The sequence below is a fragment of the Hyaena hyaena genome, unplaced genomic scaffold (assembly GCF_003009895.1).
Source record: "Hyaena hyaena isolate Hyena2069 unplaced genomic scaffold, ASM300989v1 scaffold_407, whole genome shotgun sequence".
In the NCBI taxonomy this organism is placed as follows: domain Eukaryota; kingdom Metazoa; phylum Chordata; class Mammalia; order Carnivora; family Hyaenidae; genus Hyaena; species Hyaena hyaena.
Genome location: NW_024081037.1, coordinates 315,899 through 336,241, shown reverse-complemented (window position 1 = coordinate 336,241; position 20,343 = coordinate 315,899). Strand labels below are relative to the sequence as shown.

Below are 20,343 nucleotides of genomic sequence, written 5' to 3'. Positions count from 1 at the left end.
ACAACGGTAAAGTAGTAGAGATGAGAAAGATGTGAATCAATAAATCCTTGCTTGTATGGAAATCACAGATAGTAACAGTATCCAATAGGTTTTTCCATAGCAACGGCGCTCTCCTGATCCCAAATAGGACTCTCATTTCCCAGATTATATACCCAGTGTTAAGCAGGACTGCCATTTTCAAAAATGTGCAGTGAGGAACCACTTAGGCTTTATCAGATTCCTCGTGGTGGAATAGGATATTCAGATGATGGAAAAGCAAACTGTTGCCAAGTGCCATAGGAATCTTTGAGGTCTGCAATGAAAGATGTCACCTAGTTCCTTGTTACCAGAGAGTCCATTCATTTGGTAACAAAGGTTCAAACCTTTAGATGACAAATACACTATTTTGGGAGAGATTTAGGAGATATCAATTGTATTTGTTTCTTTTCTCAGATTTTTGTTTCTTGATTTTTGACTTGGTTGATTTTTACTAAACATCAGTACATTATCTGTTGGTAATTTGGTTTGAAAGCATTTGTTTTTCTGGAATTTGTGAAGTAACCACACTAGTGTTATTTGCTGCCTATTAGAGTTCTCTGCAGTTAATCCTCAGCAGATCAGCTACGTTAGTTCATTCTTCTCTGTTTCATAGTATTTAAAGGGTGAACACATTCTTGTGTTTTGTTACTAAGTGTATTTATGTGTTTGGGTGGGGAGAGAATTAAATGCATCTTAAAAGTATTTCTCTCTATGAAATTAAACCTGCCTCTTTTCCTTGTCTTGTCTTTTTTAGGTCAGTTGTACCAGCAGTACCCGCAGCAGGCTGGCTATGGTGCGCAGCAGCCCCAGGCGCCGCCTCAGCCGCCACAGCAGTACGGTATTCAGTATTCAGGTGAGCACACATCTAGAGGGAGTGACTCTTTGATGGTGAGCTGTTTTTGTACCATTGAACTTTAGGCTGTTCCTCTTAAGTCCTTGATTTATAATATTTATATTGTTGGAGTAGGTTTTAAGTATTTGTTGGAGGAAATAGCTTTTGTTTATTTTTAAATATTTGCATAAATATTGTAAACAGTCATAGATGATTTTGTAATAACTTGTAGCATGAAAACATTTTTTTTAGCAAAAGCTGTCTTGTAATGATATACTTATCTTTTAGTGACTTAGAACCTCAAAAATGCAAGATTTTTTCTCCAATTATATATAACACATAATTCCAGGGTAGTGTAAAATATTAAGTTTCCTCATACATGAACAGGCAGTCTTTTTAAATAAGAACCAAATTAAGCTACTTAGGTTTTTAAATTTCCAAAAAGTATTTAGGATTATCAAAAACAGGCCAAAACAATAGACTTGTGTCATGTAATCCAGGCAGTAAAGAACTTTGATTATAGTTGTTATAAATAGGCATCCTAGGCATTTTGTTTTACTTTCTGTCCACTAAAGATTATCCACATTTAAATATCAAATCACTTTAGTGTAGCTTTGACTGGGATAATTATAGTTCAGGTAATTTTACTTTTGTTATATCAGAGAGTTTCTGTTTCACTCACGTTTCACAGCCAAAGATTTAAATATCAAAATTTCAACTGTAACTAAAAATAATTTAAGATAAATCTTACCTAAATTCTATTTTATAGAGTTTTATCGTATCAGTTAGAGTAGGAGTTAGCAAATTGTAGTCCATAGGCCAGATATGGCCAGTCACCTGTTTTCATGTATTAAATTTTACTGGAATACATCAACACCTATTCATTTCTTTGCTATTGCTGCCTTGGCACTGTATTAACAGAGCTGAATAGTTGTAACAGAAATTGGTCCACAAAACCTAGAATGCTTACTATCAGGCCATCCACAGGAGAAAAAAAACCCCACAAAACTGTGTCTTCCTGAACTAGAATTTTATGGCCTATCTTTAATAGGAGTTTAACATTTTAACGCATATAGCAATTTTTATTTGGATTGTGTTTGCTGTAGAGTGATTTAACCTGTAGTTGTTAGTTTTTAATTAAGTAGGTGAGATGACAAGGTTGGATTATGATATTAGGGAATGCTGTTTCACATTTGCAGTCCTTTAAAGTCAAAGTGTTAACAAATTAAATAACTTGTAGAAATAACTGAAAAGACCTAGTCCTCAATCTAATCCTGGGGATTTCAACCCCCTCAGTGCTGGTGCCTGGGCTCTACTCCCAGATAGTTTGTTTCAGGTTAGGAGTAGGACGCTGGCTTTAAAAAAGCATAGCAGGTCATTCTAAAGTACAGCCAGGATTGGTGTTTTTTTTTTTTTTTTTTTTTTTTTTTGGGGGGGGGTCCTTGTCTCAGCCACTCATTGTATATAAACAAGGCAACTGTGGTTTAAAAAGGTTGTGACACATTGAAGGCCATGCAGGCATTCAGTGGGGAAGCTGTATCCTTGACTTTGCTGTTATTTACTTATATCGTGCTGCATTCTCCAACCTAGTCCAGTGGTGGCAGACTTATCTACCAATAAAAGGCTAGATAGTAAATATTTTAGACTTCGTGGATCATATGATCCCTTGTCCTATACTACTCATTAATTTTAAAAAGTTCTGTAATTTCCATTTCTTGAGACTTTTGTTATTGGTCACCATATTTGTTTTTCAAGGGTGAGGGTCGGGGTAGGAGGGAAACTATACACATAAAAGAAGACTTGCCACATTATGATCAAAGACTAGAAGGTTGCTAATGAAATGGTATCTTAGGCCCATAGTTATTCCCTTTACTGAGAAATAATTAAAGATCGGGTTGTTCCCAGAATCCGTTAAAAATCCAGTCTAGATTTCAGTTGTCAGGATGAAAAGGCAACTTTTTTTTGCTCGTAGTCTTAACCTATGTAGACGTTTTCAACAAAAAGATTCCTTCTGTTTCTCCAAAATCTTACAGTAAAAAAATTAAGCAAATTTTACATAAAAGTTAGATTTTATCATGAATTGACTTCAGTATTTGGTACCATAAGTAAAATGACTTGATTTATCAAAAGGTAAGCTTGTTCTTAATGATTTTAGTCAGGGCCTTCACACAAGTAAAATTTAGTTTTCAAATTACCATCTTTGTATTTCTGATCCCACTAGTACTATTAACTTGAATTTGATTGGGAGATGTGGACATAGTCAACTAAATACTCTGCTTGGAGACTCTAAGTGGTGGTGGTAACATTGACCATTTTTGACACTGTTGGTTTGGCAGTTTCCCTCTGACCCTTCCAGTTTTATTCATGGACTATGTCAAAAAGGTTTCTTTCATGAGTAAATTTTGAACCCAGGTTCAAGGTGAGTTCAGAATATACTCAAATTCATTCAATCCTTTCTTTTTTTTAATGCAGGGTTGTACATATTTTAATAATTTTCTTATGTATCTGGTATTTAATGCTGACAGGATTCCAGTCATTGGAGAGGTTTCATTGCAAGTAGCTGCAGGTGTGTTTCATGGTAGAGATAAAAGTTTTTAGTGAAGCCGACTTGTTCTTTTAAAAAAATTTACATCCTAGTAAATAATGAATATAGATGTTGATATTTGTGGGGCAATATGGTATGTTTTTTGTGTCTTATGCTATTACTGTTAAGTCAAAGTTTTGAGTTGTAAAGGCAAAACATCAGATACCAAATCTCAAAAAAATTAATGATTTTAAGGATTGTGAAAATGGTTACTTAACATTTATTCTTAAATGGCTTAGTTTTTATAAAGTGAATAAACCTTAAAGCATCTCATTAGCACAGTAAGATGTATTTGTAGCACCATTGCTTCATTTAAAAATATTGTGTGCAGTGTGTTTTTACTTGGTACAGTTGTTAAATAGGCCTCCCCTCCACACAGGTTAATGACTCGCTTTATGTTAATTCCTGCAGTTATCATTTGACCATCTGTTCTATATTAGGAATTACGCTAGAACAGGTATTTGCGCTCAGGGATTAAGTCGTGCAGAAACATAATGAAGAAATATACATATAGTGGTTTCCATTTAAGATTAGAGCGTTTTAAGAAATTGTTTAGGAAATACCTTTTTTGCTACACCTTGGTTTTGAAGTAATATTAAATACTCAGGAATAAGTTTAAATTTCTCCTCTTTTTTGGTCCATGACAGTAAGACTAATTCTCTGGAAACCTTTTCACCAAAAGAAAAATAAGATATACATGTACTTTATTTTGCCTTTTCAGCAGGCTATAGTCAGCAGACTGGACCCCAGCAGCCTCAGCAGTTCCAGGGATATGGCCAGCAACCAGCTTCCCAGGCGCCGGCTCCTGCTTTTGCTGGTCAGCCTCAACAGCTGCCTGCTCAACCAGCACAGCAGTACCAGGCGAGCAGTTACCCTTCACAAACTTACACTACCCAAACTTCTCAGCCTGCCAGTTACACTGTGGCCCCTGCGTCACAACCTGGAATGGCTCCAAGCCAACCAGGGGCCTATCAGCCAAGACCAGGTTTTACTCCACCTCCTGGAAGTACTATGGCTCCACCTCCTAGTGGGCCTAACCCTTATGCACGTACCCGCCCTCCCTTTGGTCAGGGCTATACTCAGCCTGGACCTGGTTATCGATAAAGAGGCTCAGCTACACTGATTAATGTAGCTGCTAGCTATTTGCCTCCCAAAAGACTCCAGTACTACTATTTTAATTTGTATTGAAGTCCAGAAATTTAAAAAGCAGAGCATTTTTTATGATATTGTTGCTGTTAATTGAAAGTATAATTTGCTAGAATACAAAAAGACCAAAATGAAAGTTTTTTTCTTCCCTTGCTTAAAAGTGTAGCAGCTGCCTAGTTATTTTGGAACACTACTCTGACGTGTGTAAAGTGATTGACTTTCTAGCTTGCCTTGTCCAGAGGATATTAAAATGCTAGGTTGAAGTTTAGCCATCTTACTTGGCTTTTTATTATTAACATGATGTACTAAAGTAGATCCCTTTGAGAAGACAACTAGGTATTATGTATAAAATGTAACATTGATAGGTTAATAAAGATAATTGAATCCATTAGTGGTCTTGTATATGTTAATGACTAAATGACATGAGCAAAATCATTTTTGATGTTCGGTCTTGAAGTATAGACATTTTACCTTACGGTTTTCTATTCCAGGAAGCACAGTGCCACTTGATTTTAGTCTTGATTTTGAAAGAAACACATGTGAATAATCGTTGGCTTAAAATGACAACACCTCTATAAAGTAGATTTCAGAGGAAGGAAAATTAACATTAACATTTATATATAAACACAACAGATACAAAGGGGGTTGGGTAAATGCTGAATAACTGATTTTCCTTAGCGAGGTGTGAATCATTCGGAAATGAAAAACTCAGTCTTAAAAAAACTACATCTCTTTATTGCAGTTTATACTTGCTTGAAAAATACAAAATGTAGCATTGATAAAATGGAAGCATGTTGAAGGGAGAGCAGAGGAAAGGTCCTTCAGAAAAAGGGCAACAAGGCAGCATTCCCATATCCTTCTCCAAATGAAGGACTTTTTAAAAATAGATTTTCATTACAGGTTGAGTTAGACAAAATTATGAAAACATTGTCTGTTACATTCATGCTTCAAGGTCTTATGTATAAAAGTAGAGTATGTATCCTGTAAGGTGGTAGGGAGGTCATGTGTTACTTCACATTCAGACTCTACAGAAGCATCCTTAGAATTATATTAAAAAGAATATGAAAAGAATATAAAGAAAGACAGTTGCTTAAAGGGATAGTTTGACAAAGTACATTCAGACATTGTAACACATTTGTGGGTAGAAAGAACAAAATGGGTGTTTTGAAATTGAATGTCTGTCAGATACTCAGTTTGCAGCTGAAATCGTATTTACTGATTCAAACAGTATTTTCAGTAATTTGCAAAGTTTTAAGTAAATGTTTATCAGCACGAATGCTTAACTACTGAAATGCTTCAGAAAAGCTATTTAGCTATTGCTAAGTTTGAAGTTTAAATAAACATGAATATTAGGACCCCTCCCCCCGTACAAATGCTGAAGATAATTTGATCTAATAAGTTAAACCAAGTTGAGATTTATGGAATTAACTCACCAGTAAGAATACACTTTAATAAAAGTGATTTTTTAAAAAGTATATTAGTTTTTGACGTTAAATTTGCTATAAAAGTATCTCAAAACATCATTACAACAGTGTGATAAATAATATACAAATGATCTCTTAAAATACCATGAATAGGGAGCCAGCTTCCCTAAAAATGTTATTGTTAATGTCAATATCTTGTTTTCTTAAAATGATTTTGTAAAACCTGATAAATATTCTCAGCAATCCAATAAACATCTACTATTGCTACTAAACTTTAATACATAGTAAACATAACAGCTTTAAATGACTGTGACAAATACTATAGTGTTTCCAATTATTTTTTGCCATGATAGAAGGCACTTTTAAACATGATTGCAGTATCTACCATTTTCCAGGAATTGTGGTCCCACATTCATACCACTGGACATAATTGATTTGGGTGTGACCACCTATTTCTCCAAATTGGACAGGTTCTTGGCGAACTGCTCTGAAATAACCTAAGAAGGAAAATATTATTTTAATAGCTGCTATATTTTTGCCATCACCACTCACAGATTGAAAGGTGTCACTGTATGGCTGAATGTTACTCTAGGTGAAGTATTTTAGAAAATGGATGGTAGTAGAGACCCTGGTGTCTTTCTTAAGGTAGTGATGGCTGGCTAAGCAGGAAGGGCACCTGAAATTCTTATATCTGCCCAAGTGTTGCAATGAGCTGGTTGGTAGTGTCTGAGAGACAAAGCTGGAATGGGGTAAGAGTCAGGGGTTTTGTGTTCTGAGTGCCTTGGCTATGTTCAGTATACTCTCTGCATCTTACATGAAAGTATTCTTTCTGCACTTTACAGATTAGTGGTCTGTGAAGAACTGACCAGTCAAGGTGCTATTTACCACAATGTTAGGAAACAAAAGGGTCATTCTAAGAATGCTAAATTCCTAAAAATTAAATTTAGGTAAAATCTTCCTTCAAGGACCTTACACAAAATGATTACAGATTTTACTGTGAATATAAATGTTAGCACAATACTCAAAATTTGCAGTATGTTTCATATCCAATTCGTAAGAGTCAGCAGTTTGAACTTCTAGTAAAAGACAACTTAAAAGCCAGTGAACAAAATGTGTTGCTGAAAAGACTCGTCAAATAGTTTAGAAACCTCTTAGTGATTGCTGAGTAATGTGGATGTTTAATTTACTTCCTCCTGCCCTGCCTGGATAAGGATTAATTTTTCAGTCTTTTAAATTCTCGTTAGGGAACTTAGTGCTAATATATCTTTAGCAAATTACAGTGGTTATTCACTCACCAGAATTGTTCGATTTTAATTATGTTTATATAATGATTTCTAAGGCAAGTAATACGGGAATAAAAAAATGCCAGTGTGCTCGGTATGACAAAAAGAATAAAGGTAATACAAGAGTGATTTAAGGTTGGGAAACACTACTCTTTTATAGCTGTTTTTGCAAAATCAGGTGTTGTTGAAGTAGAATGCCTTTAATAGATGTCTGTGTGTAATTTCCTTTAGCTCTAAGGAATAGAGTCTTAAAGACTGGGAGGAAAGTTGAGAAAATTCTATTAAGGTCTTATGTGAAAATCTTTTTCTCTAGTCAGATAATTAGAGCAGTAGCATTGTAGAATATTTTTAAAATGATTGCTTTCCTCAGCTTGAATTCTCCTTGTAAAATCCACTAGCTTAGGACAAGGCTCAGAAAACATACCTTCTTTGGTGGGTAACTGGTCAGAGGTTAGTTGCTGTCCTGTGCGGCCATCCAAAAATGAGTCTACAAACTGGCAGTGATCTTCTCCATGGCCTCTCTGATCGCCTATGTTATAAAATTTTCCTGAGGAACCAGAAATTAAAAACATCTTAAAGTGTTACTCTCTTTGATAGGGGATAATTCTGAAAGCAGATTTTTTCAGATAGAGAGTCTTTCCTGCTTTTGGACTTCCTTCCTCCCCCTTCACCCTAGTTCAAGCCATCAATGTCACTTGACTGAAGTATGGAGTAGTCTTCAGCTGACACCACTGCTTTTACTCTTGCCTCTCTTTCCTGCTCTCCCCCTCCTCCCAAAGATCAGTCATCTCTTTAAAATGCAGCTCAGATAATGTTACCCTTCTTCATAAATCTCTCCTGCAGTCTCCCGTTACATTCAAAAGAACACCCAAAATCTTTACCTCATTTGAAAGCTCCGCCTGATTTAATGCTTGCCTGCCTGACCTTTCCCTTACTACGTCTGAGCCACACTAAAGGAACTGGCTAGGTGTGTTCCAGCAGAAGCCTTTGCATTTCTCTTCCTTCTACCTCAAGTGCCTCATCCCTACATTTTTGCTGGGGTGATTCCTTCTCATAGTTTTCTTCTTAGCGCAAATCTTAGCTTTTCAGAGAGGCCATTACAACTAAAGGAGCTCCCTTCAGCCATTTTCTCTCATCTTTTAGTTTTTCTGTACATATTTGTTGTCTGTCTCTATTAAATTGTAAGCTGCAAGAAAGCAGGAATTGGGTTTGTTTACCACTTTGTCCCCAGCACCTAGAAAACATCTGAACACAGCTGCTTAATGAGTGCCTGAACAAATGTCTACATTTCCATGGGGGGCCCAGCCTTAAAATTTTTACTGTATGCGTATACAAAAGACCATGATAACCGTGCCCGTGATCAGGTCTGGAGCAAGGATTTATAACCCTTTTGGTCAGGTATTTTGATCTGGTCTCTGACAGACTTAAAATATTAATTCTGTCCTATTCCTTCCATGATTACTGTTAACGCTAATTATCAATAGGCTTTCTATTGGTGGTTGTAACAAAATGGAACTTTGATGTGGCAAGTGCCTTTACATTCAGGTTTGCCTTGATGGTTTTGTTTCAAGTTGCATTTTCATAATTTACATTCTAATTGCATGTCTTGAATCCCAGGCCAAGTATTCCAGGAATATCTTGCTCAAAAAGAAAAATTTGCTCAAAAGGAAAGGAATGTCTGGAACTGCCCGTAGAAAAGGCTAAGTTACAGAATGCTATAAAGCATTCCCTGAAGGGCAAGGCTCAAAATAGAGCTGGGAGCCTCACTTACCTGTAAGGGAATCACTCAGATAAATCTTGTATCTGAGAGAGTTGCACAGCTGCACCCCTACAAACTTTTTATACCATGTCCGTTTGACATACTGTTTGCCCTTACATTCTGAGTAAGAGTCTGAATTAAAGGGTCTTTCGGTCCAGATGGCATCTCTTCCTGCTACAGAAAGAAAACACATGGTTTGAGGTTAGCATCCAATTCTGAGTATTGAAGAGCTGTCCTAAATGCTTTTTTGTTTTCTTTGGTTTTTAAATGTTTATTTTTGAGAGAGTGCAAGCAGGGGAGGGGCAGTGAGAGGGGACAGAGGATCTGAAGTGGGCCCTGCGCTGACAGGCTGACAGGAGTGAACCACAAGATCATGACCTGAGCCAAAGTTGGATGCTCAACTGACTGAGCCACCCAGGTGTCCTGATCCTAAATGCTTTTTAGAAAGCAGTTAGCAAAGTTTATTGTCAGCTTGCTGATAACTTGGTTTTCTCCAATAAATATTGGAGTCAAAACATTCTATGAGTTTAAACATATAAACCCCCAATTAAGTTCCTGTCACTAGTGAGAGAAGCAGTATGTTTAGGTGTTGAATGTAGACGGCATCCCCTTAGGAGCAAATTTAGAGTTTTGTTGTTTTGGTAGCATAGCATATAAACAGCTGCTTTAATGTAACTTGCTATTAAAGGTGGAAATGAAGTTGTTCTGTCTTGACTTATTTAACAAATTTTGAGCTAGCCTTGCACATGAATCACAGTGGGTTTCAAAATATCCAGCCTGTTCCCCAAACATCATAGGTTCTCAGTATTAGTGAATGTTTTAGGTAAGCATTTGCACCTGGCTGATATTCTAAGACTAAATGGACGAAAATGAAGTCATGACCAAAACTCTGCCATGCATGCCTTTTGAATCAGTTTAGAAAAGCGTGTAGTTGTGTTCACACTAAGACAGGTACTTACCAGAAACTGGTTCACTCACTCTTGGGTCCGCTGAAGAGAAATAGCAAACACAGAGTCAGATGTTATCAGGTAAGTAAGCCCTGGTGTTTCGGTGGCATAGTGAAGAAGATGGATGTTTACAGTCAAGTCTGACTTGCAAATTGGTACACTCCTGCTAAAGACTGAATTTGAAAGGGTGTTTTGGAATTGTTCTCCATTGAACAGTCTTCTGGCAGGCACTCAGCTGCATCGTTTGGAATTATTGTTCTTCAAGCGCTCATTCCATTTTAAAGCTTCCTCTTTAAATTCAGATAGAAACTATTGGTAAAATTTACCAAAATGCCATGAAGTGCAGTTGGTGTAAAAATTCCACAAATAATGCTGTGAGTATAGATATCTTTTAAAGGAATTGGAGTATAGGTCAGAAAATTTCACAGCTGCTTATTAAAAAAATATCAAATGAATTCCCTTTCTGGAAGTACTACGGCTCAGTGTGTCTGCAATTTTGATTCTAGGCATGGATTCTAAGCATACAGTGGAGGATTTGTTCATGTTTTTTAAGTATAAATACACAGTTTTTTGTTTCTTGTTTTTTTTTTTGAGAGAAAGAGCATGTGAACACATTTGGGTGTGGGAGTGGGGGAGGGGTAGAGGGAAGGGAGGGAGGAAGACTCTTAACGCAGGTTCAGGTTCCATGCCTAGCGTGGGGCTCCATCTCATGATGGTGAGAGATCATGACCTGAGCTGAACTCAGGTCAGATGATTAACAGATTGAGCTACCCAGGAGCCCACTTTTTATCTTTCAAACTGATAGGCCTTTTTTTTTTTTTTGACACATCAAAATAAGTTAATAAAAAATATAGTATTTTTAAGGCTACTTTGATCAATTTTCTTTTTTGAAATTCAAGAAACTCTTTATACACCGTTTATTTAGCTGAATTCCAAACCATCTCTATTATGCAAAACATTGTGTCCATTTAGATCCTTGTTTTGGGAATTACTGTTGATGTGATTACCTGATTCAGTACTGAATGCCACTGTGTTGCTGGCTGGGCCTTCTCCAAGTGGGTTTTTGGGTTTCACCTGGAATTCATAGCTGTGTAGGAGAAATTTTTTTTAAAAATGTAAGATATCCTTTAGAGGTAGGAAACAATATTCCTTCCTGATTCTATTTTGAAATCATAAGTACAGTGAAATCACATATATTCTAGTAGCATCATGAAGAAAGAAAAAGTACTTTTCAAACAGTCTAGGCTAGGCCTTATCTCTTTACATTAAAAAACAAAACAAAATAAAACTAAATCCCTTGGACTTGTGGGTATGTTTGAGTCTATCCTTAAGAATTATGCATTAACTTACTATGCAATATTTGTGAAATTTCATTCATAGAATACTTACACAGAGCAAAGAAATTCAAGTAGTAAAGCTGTTTGTCATTTGCCTGAAAGAGTTCCTTTTAACAGCAACTTAGCAGGAAAAGTAATTTTGAGTGTAAAACCAACTTGAGTCAGCTGACAGTATTTCGAATCTCAAATTTGTACAAGGTTTTTGGGACATAATTCCCATTTTTGAGAAGTTTATAAGTGAATAAGAATGCAGAACACATAAAATGTGGAAATGCATTTTATAAATGAGTAAAAAACAGAAGGATGATAGTTCATTTGGTACAGAGGACACTAAGTAAGCAGTAATAGAACTTTCTGGAGTTCAGGGAGATTCTTGACTTTTTTTTTTAATGTTTATTTTTGAGAGAGTTCGCGAAAGAGCATGTGTGAGTGGGGAAAGGGCAGAGAGAGAGGGAGACACAGAATCTGAAGCAGGCTCCAGACTCTGAGCTGTCAGCATAGAGCCCGATGCGAGATCATGATCTGAGTGATCTGAGCTGAAGTCAGACTCTTAACTGACTGAGCCACCCAGGTGCCTCCAGGTTCTTGACTACTGAAGCACTGCATTAAAACACTGCCAGAATCTGTAAGATGACAGCTTCTAGCATTACAACAAAGGCAAATAACTTGAGTGCTATCTATATCAGAAACAATCATTCTACATACTCTACAAGATGGTATTCTATTCTTAGGTTAAGAACAATGAGGGGTCTCATCATCAGGGAAATACAAATCAAAACCTTGATGAGACAGCACCTCAAACCAATCAAAATAGATAAAATTAACAACTCAGGAAACAACCCATGTTGGTGAAAATGTGGAAAAAGGGGAACACTTTTGCACCATTGGTGGGAATACAGACTGGCACAGCCACTCTGGAGAACAATGTGGAGGTTCCTCAAAAAATTAAAATTAAAACTACCCTAAGACCCGCTAGTTGCACTACTAGGTATTTATCCAAAGGATACAAAAATTCCGATTTGAGGAAGCACATGCACCCTAATGTTTGTAATAGCTCTATCAACAGTAGCCAAATATGGAAGGAGCCCAAATGTCCATCGACTGAGGAATGGACAAAGATGTATGTATGTATGTATGTATGTATGTGTCTATCTTCTATCTATCTATATGTCTGTCTATCTATCTATCTGTCTATCCATCCACACACACACAACACACACAATGGAATATTATTTGGTGATCAGAAAGAAATCTTGCCATTTGTAAGAATGTGAATGGAACTAGAGTGTATTATGCTAAATGAAATTAGATAAAGACAAATCTATGATTTCACTTGTATGTGGAATTTAAGAAACAACAGGTGAACATAGAGGAAGGAAAGGAAAAACACAAAACATGGAGGCAAACCATGAGCCCCTTAAAGACAAAATGAGGGTTGCTGGAGGGGAGGTAGGTGAGGGGATTGGCTACATGGGTGATGAGCATTAAGGAGGGCACTTGTTGGGATGAGCACTGGGTGTTGTATGTAAGTGATGAGTCACTGGATTCTTCAGAAACCAATACTATGCTATATGTTAACTAACTTGATTTTAAATGAACTAAAAAAAGAATAATGAGGCTGTTAGTCATTGTACTCTCATCATCTGCTCTTACAACCTGCAATGAGGATTAAAACTTACAGGGATTTTAGACACTACACATCAAAGCCTTTTGTAAATTTGTCAAATATTGGAAAGTGCCATCCATGATCATTTGCAATAAAAAGATGCCAGTATAAAATCATCCATGCCACTCATTTAAATTAATTGCACGTACAAGGGATGTTTGGCCATAGAACACTTTGTAGAGATTAAATTCTTGCTCAGAGGCCTGAGGACCGAAAAGAAAAAACAAAACAAAACAAAACAAAACACTACTATGGTGAATGGAAAATGGAAAAAAGAAATAACAGGTATCTGGACTTTGATTTAAGTGAGCAATGCATTCCACATACCAAGCCATTTGCCAAAATTCCTGTGCTTTGGCCAAGTCTGATTGCTGGAATCCTCTCCATGTCTTTTTATTTCACAGTTATTTACACTTCAGCTCCATGTGTAGCATGGCCACAGATGTTCATAAGCTACTTTTTTTGCTTCTTGCCAATGCTTTATGATACTTGACAAGTTTTGAAGTAGTCACTTTAAGTTTAATTAACAGTAGGGAAACTAAAAGGCACATATTTTGGGGTGAGTAAACAAACCCTATATAAAGAAAATATCTGAAGTGGCAAAATCTCAAGAAGTACATTCTATCATGAGGTTTATAACACTAGGTCTAAGAGTAATGTCTCAGACAAAATACTGATTGCACATGGGGAATAAGCGTAGAATACTATTTAAAATTTTCATACAAGAAAATTATTTTTGATAGAATAAAACTTTTCATAGAATGTTTGAAAGATCAAATTAAAATTTTACAAATACTACAACAAAAAGTCAAAGAGTAAAATGAGCAAAAATAAGGTAATCTGATTATTCTAGGGAATACAACACCTGACTAGTAGATTCCAGGAGAGAGAGAAGGGGGAAAGATGCAAAGTTATCCTAGAAAGTAATTTCTGAGAGCTGAAAGACAGTTTTCCAGATCTAAAAGGTCTAATGTATGCTCAGCAAAGTAAAAAGAGAGGGAGAGAGAGAGACAAACCAAAGCACACAAGTTGAAAAGTTTCAGAGTATTAGGATAAAGACAAAATCTTAAAATGTTTCTGAGAAGAGGAGTACCTGGGTGGTTTAGTCAGTTAAGTGTCCAACTCTTGATTTTGGCACAAGTCATGATCTCATGGTTCATGAATTTGAGCACCTTGTCAGACTCCATGCTGACAGTGCAGAGCCTGTGTGGGATTCTCTCTCTGCCCCTCCCCTGCTTGCATGCATTCTCTCTCAAAATCAATAAACAAAAAAATAAAAGTTTCTGAGAAGAAAATAGGTCCCACAGGATCCAGACTCAGGATGACATTTGACTTCTTAGCTCTTGAAGTTAGAAAACAGTGGAACAATGCTTTCAAAAGTCTTCATTGTAGTTTAAAAAACTATGTCTGCCTAAACCACAGTATTGGTAAAATGAAGATATTTCCAGACATGTAAAAACTCAAAAATATTATCTTCCATAATATGCTATTCTAAAGATGTATTTCTCAAGGAACACCACAAAGTAAGGGATTAAAAGAAAGAAAAGGATGTAGGAGTTAGGGAAATCAAGATAGAAGCAAAAGATGATTGGTAAGGGAGTCCAGGAGATATTGCCATAAACAAACACATGGAACAAAGAGATGACATATTTTACCTTTATGAGAAATGGTCAGTCTAGAAATATGGATTTAATTAACAGGAGAAATAGCTAAAATAATTGGAAATGGAGGAGAGTTGACTAAAATAGTGGAAGAAGAGGCTCTTGAGCTTCTCTCCTCTCACAGGCACATCAACTGTACAGCTGCATATGGAGTTCTCTCTGAAAAATCTAGAAACTAGTGAAGCAACCCATACACATTGGGCAAATGAAAGAACACCCACATTGAAATGGGTAGGAAAGGCTGAGACACACTCTTGCCATAAACTCTCTTTGTGGCACAGTGTCCTACAACTGGGAGAAAACCCTCAATTTCCACCTTCTCCCTGAGGAATAAAGGCTTTGGACCTCACATCTAGCATCCCAACTTTTAAGACACCCACCTGAGGGATGGGGCCCATAAACACCCATCTCTGAAACCCAACAGGGCTTGCATTCACAAGTCCCATAGGACAGTAGCCAAGAAGCAGCTCTTAACCAGCTAAATCCCCAGGAATCCGCACAGAGAGAATAGGCAAAACCATTCATGTACCACCAATCTTTTCCTGAAAGAGGTTTATTTGCATATGTTAAAAGCTGTTATCTGAGGGCCAGTCTTCTAACTACAGCACATATATACTGGCTGGCTGTAACTCTCACCAAAGACTGGGAATCTGGTGGACATCTTCCCTGCCCCCTCCCTCTGACTGGAACAGTAAGATCAAGGCACCATTATCTCCTTGGAAGGAGTTTGTACAAATGTCTGGCACCCCAGCTTTTGTAGCTTCTGTTCAAAGAATGCCTCCAGCACCCCCAACTCCAGGTGCCTGTCTCTGAGAACCAACAGGGCTTGCATTCTTCAGTTCCATAATACTGTAGCACACAAAGTAGTTTTTAACAGGTACAAGAGCACTTCCACCCAAGGGCTACATCCTAGGCCTAGCACAGTGATAGCAGGCAAAAATGCCCATCTTCCAGTGTTTCCCTGGAGGGGGATTAAGTAAAGAGTATCCCAACTGCTATCTGAGGGTCCAGTTGATAATCAGCCTGCACCCACGTGGTGACCACAATTCTCACCTTTGGGACAGTGATAGGCTTTAGAGCACCCTCAACTACTGGGAGCCACTAACAACAAAGAAGTTGGCTTGGACAACCTCAGAGGTTTGAGGGACAATGAGGAGCCTGGGCTGGGCTGATTGAAGAGATTCATTTCCTATACAAGTTCATTGTATCAACACTGGAAGAGGTGGATGTTTTATCTAATATGAAGAAATCAACAAAGAATCAAGGAAATTGAAGAAACTGAGGAGTATGTTCCAAACAAAACAAGCCAACAGAAACAGATCTCAATATAGACAATGATTTATGTGAGAGTTCAAAATAGCAGTCATAAAGATGCTTACCAAGATCAAGAGACAAATGCAAGAATAAAGAGAGAATTTCAACAAAGACAGACTAAAGAGTACCAAAGAGAAAATGCTTAGTGGAAGAATGCAATAATTTATCTGAAAAATTCATTAGAGGAGTTCAATATCAGACTACACCAAGTAGAAGAATGGATCAACAAACTTGAAGAGAAGGCAGCAGAATTCATCTAATCAGAGGAGCCAAAAGATGAAAGAATGAAAATGAAAACAGTTAAGAGATATATGGGACACCATCAAGCAGACCAAGATATGCATTATAGTGGTCTCAAAAGGAGGAGAGAGAAGGAAAGGGGCAGAAAGCTCATTCAAAGAAATATGGACTAAAAACTTTCTTAACCTGGGGAAAGAAACAGACATCTAGATCCAGGGAGTCCAAGGAGTTCCATATAGAAGAATCTAAAAATGTTCACACTGAGATATGTTATAATTAAGCTGTCAAAAGTTAAAGACAAGGGGAAAATCTAAAAGAAGCAAGGAAAAGCAACTTGTTTCATGCAAAGGAACTTCCATAATACTATCAGCAGTTTTTTCAGGAGGAACTTTCAGGCCAGAAGGAAGTGGCCTGATATATTCAACACAGTAAAACGAAAACAAAGAAACAAATTAGCCAGCAAAATTGTCCTTCAGAATTGAAGCAGAGGCAGAGTTTCTAAAACAAAAGCTGAGATTTATCACCACTATACTGGCCTTACAAGAAATGTGAGAGTTCTAGCTGAAACTAAAGGATGCCAATTAGTTACAAGAAAACATCTAAAAGTATAAAACTCACTGGTAAAGGTAAATACATAGTTAAATACAGAATACTCTAATCATGGTGCAGTAAATGACTTATAACTCTAATTTGAAGGTTAAAAGAGAAAAATATTAACCATACTACAATTGTTAATGATTGCAACAATGTAAGGAAAGGTAAATTATGACATCAAAAACAATGTGGAGGGGAGAGAAAAATGTAGAGCTTTTTTATGTTTGAAGTTTTTTTTAGCTTAAAACAGACTTCATAAATGTTTTATGTAGGCCTCATGGTAACAAAAGCAATAACCTATATTAGATACACAAAAGATGAAGAGAAAGCAATCTAAGTTTACCACTACAGAAAATCAGAGCAAAAGAGGAAATAAAGGAACAAAATAATTATAAAACAATCAGAAAACAATGAACAAAATAGTAAGTCCCTACCTAATAAATTTAAATGTCAATCGACTAAATTCTCCAATGCAAGCACATAGAGTGGCTTAATAGACAAAAAGTAAAAACCAAGTAAATGCTGCTTACAACAGCCTCACGTCAGCTTTAAGGATACATACAGACTAAAGGTGAAGGGGTGGAAAAAGATTTATCATTCAGATGGAAAGCAAAAGAAGCAGGGGTACCATCCAAACAGAAAATTAATAATGAAACATTGGACTTAACACTACACATTATACTGAATGGACCTACCAGACATTTACAGGACATTTCATTTGAATATATATTCTCAAGCACACATGTAATATTCTTCAGGATCATATTTTAGGCCACAACAAGTCTTGAGAAATTAAAGAAAACAAATCAAATCAAGCATTTTTTTCTAACCATAATGATAAGAAACTAGAAATCAATTCTATGAAGAAAATTGGAAAATTGACAAATCCATGGAGATTAAACAATGTGCTCCTGAACAACTAATGGGTCTGAGAAGAAATCAAGAGTAATCAAAAAATATTTTGAGACAAATGAAAATGCACTACATCAAAACTTATGAGATGTAGCAAATGTGATTTGAGGAGAAAAATATATAATGATGAATGCCTCCATTAACAAGAAAAGTATTAATTAAACAACCTAACTTTACAGCTAAAAGAACTAGAAAAAGAACTACCTAATCCCAAGTTTGGTAGAGGAAAGGAAATAACAAAGATCAAAGCAGAAAAAAATGAAGTAGAGAACTGGAAAAACAACAGAAAAGATCAATGAAACTGAGAGCTGTTTTTCCAAAAGATAAAATTGACAAACCTTTAGTTAGAGTAGATAAGAAAAAAGAAGTCTGAAATAAAATCAGATATGAAAGAAGAGATATTACAACTGATTCCACAAAAATCTAAAGAATTATGAGACTACTATAACCAATTATACTCTAACAAATTACATAATGTAGAAAAAAATGGATATATTCCTAGAAACATACAACCTACCAAGACTGAATGATGAAGAAATAGATAATCTGAACAGATCATGATCTAATTGGATTCAGTCCAGGGATACAAGGATGGTTCAACACCCATAATTCAATCAATGTGATGCACCACATTAACAACATAAGTGATAGTTTATATGATCTCATAGATGCAGAAAAGCTTTAGACAAAATTCAACATACTTTTAGGACAAAAACTCTCAACAAAGTGGGTAAAGTGGGAATGTTTCTCAACATAATAAAGACTATATATCACAAGCCCACAGCTAACACCATACTCAATAGTGAAATGCTGAAAACTTTCTCCCTAGATCAAGAACAAGAAAAAAATGCCCACTCTTGCCACTTTTATTTGATGTAATACGGAAAGTCCTAATGAGAGGAATTAGGCAAGAAAAACAATTAAGAGCCATTCAAAGCAGAAAGGAAGAAGTACAACCATATCTACTTACAGATGACATAATATTATATATAGAAAATCCTAAATACTTCACCAAACACTGTTAGAATAAATAAATTCAGTCAAGTTACAGGAAAAAAAATCAGTATACAAAAATCAGTTGTGTTTTTATATACCAACAATGAACTTTCAGAAAGAGAAATTAAGAAAACAATCCCATTTATAATAGCATCAAAAAAATAAAATATTTAGGAATAACTTTATCTAAGGAGGTAAAAAATCTGCACACTGAAAATGATAAGACATAATTGAAGAAAACACAAATAAATGGAAAAACATTTCATGTTAATGGATTAGAAGAATTAATATTGTTAAAATTTCCCTACTATCCAAAGCAGTCTATAGATTCAATGCAATTGCTATCAAAATTCCAATGGCATTTTTCACAAAAATAGAACAATCAACCTATAATTTGTATGGAACCATAAAAGACCCAAATGGTCCAAGCAATCTGAGAAAGAACAGAGCTGAAAGGTCTATCCTGGATTTCCAACTATATTACAAAGCTTCAGTAATCAAAAACAGTATGGTATTGGCATAAAAACAGACAAATATATCAGTGGAACATAATAGCACAGAAATAAACTCACACATATATGGTCAACTAATTTATGACAAAGGAGACAAGAATATGCAATTAGGAAAAGGACAGTCTCTTCAATAAATAGTGCTGGGAAAACTGGACAGCTATATGAATAAGAATTAAACTGGACTACTCTCTTATACTATACACAAAATTAACTCAAAATGAATTAAATACTTAAATATAAGATCTGCAACCATAAAACTCCTGGAAGAAAACCTCGTGGGTAATCTCCTTGACATCAGTCTTGGCAATGATTTTTTGGATTTGATACCAAAAGTAAAGGCAACAAAAGCTAAAATAAACAAGTAGGACTACATCAAACTAACAGACTTCTGCACAGCAAAGGAAGCCACTCTATAACTGCTTGTTGGTTTGAGTGGTTTGGTTGGCTAATTTTACCCCTTTGTAGTCTTGAAATATTTGAGTCCTATTCAGGTGGGGCTTCAGTCAGAAGGAAAGAAATGGAAAAGTAGAATATGAAAAAATTAGTAATAGGCCCTCAAATATGGAAAGAGAAATCTAATCAATCAGTTACCCGAGCATTTCTGGATACCTGCCATATGCAGACATTGTACTGACCTGGGAATACAGACAAGGAGAAAAAGAGCAGAACTGGAGGGACACTGTCAGAGGATAAACGAAGTTCTAATCAGGGACAAAGGGCAGAGGAGCAGGGCATCAGCAGGCATTGAGGTATCATCAACCAGTTACAAATATGTCCTCGGCGACATTCTCGTATCTCTCATTTAGACAGGGACAAGAAATTCCAGATCTGGACTGCACTTTAAGTCTACAGTGTTGCTAAGAGTTTCTGGCATGCTCCTCCCCACCCCCCGACAGATACTAAGGAATTCGGAGTGAAAGGTAATTAAAAGAATATGTTTATGTGAAAAGAATAATTCCTCTCTTTATAGACTAGTGGAATTCCATGCTCTTAGTTATCCTTTTGCCAGAAGAAAAGTTGCAAAACTGAGCAATCCCTTCATTTTCTTTCTTCTTTAATGGTGAACTGATTGTTCTGCTGCCCACACCTACAATAAAACTCAGTAAAGTGCCTAATGC

At 36.3% G+C, this 20,343-nt stretch overlaps 2 protein-coding genes across 4 annotated transcripts in view; one reads left to right on the top strand and one right to left on the bottom strand.

The window, feature by feature from the left end:
- The window catches only part of TFG (trafficking from ER to golgi regulator), a 32,913-nt gene extending 27,942 nt beyond the window's left edge, over window positions 1-4,971 (top strand). For 2 of the 3 annotated variants that reach the window (XM_039251958.1, XM_039251955.1), the window contains exons 7-8: window positions 773-871; window positions 4,156-4,971. In XM_039251958.1, the coding sequence (XP_039107889.1) occupies window positions 773-871; window positions 4,156-4,538 (482 nt within the window). In that variant the 3' untranslated portion in view covers window positions 4,539-4,971. The remainder of the gene's footprint in view (window positions 1-772; window positions 872-4,155) is intronic. The other variant, XM_039251956.1, reaches the window with a different exon arrangement.
- Window positions 4,972-5,294: 323 nt separating this feature from the next.
- The window catches only part of LOC120245096 (ABI family member 3 binding protein), a 202,315-nt gene continuing 187,266 nt past the window's right edge, over window positions 5,295-20,343 (bottom strand). The window contains exons 64-68 of the mRNA XM_039251968.1: window positions 11,001-11,080; window positions 10,006-10,035; window positions 9,059-9,220; window positions 7,712-7,834; window positions 5,295-6,501 (exon numbers count right to left, since the gene is read on the bottom strand). Of these exons, the coding sequence (XP_039107899.1) occupies window positions 6,386-6,501; window positions 7,712-7,834; window positions 9,059-9,220; window positions 10,006-10,035; window positions 11,001-11,080 (511 nt within the window). The 3' untranslated portion in view covers window positions 5,295-6,385. The remainder of the gene's footprint in view (window positions 6,502-7,711; window positions 7,835-9,058; window positions 9,221-10,005; window positions 10,036-11,000; window positions 11,081-20,343) is intronic.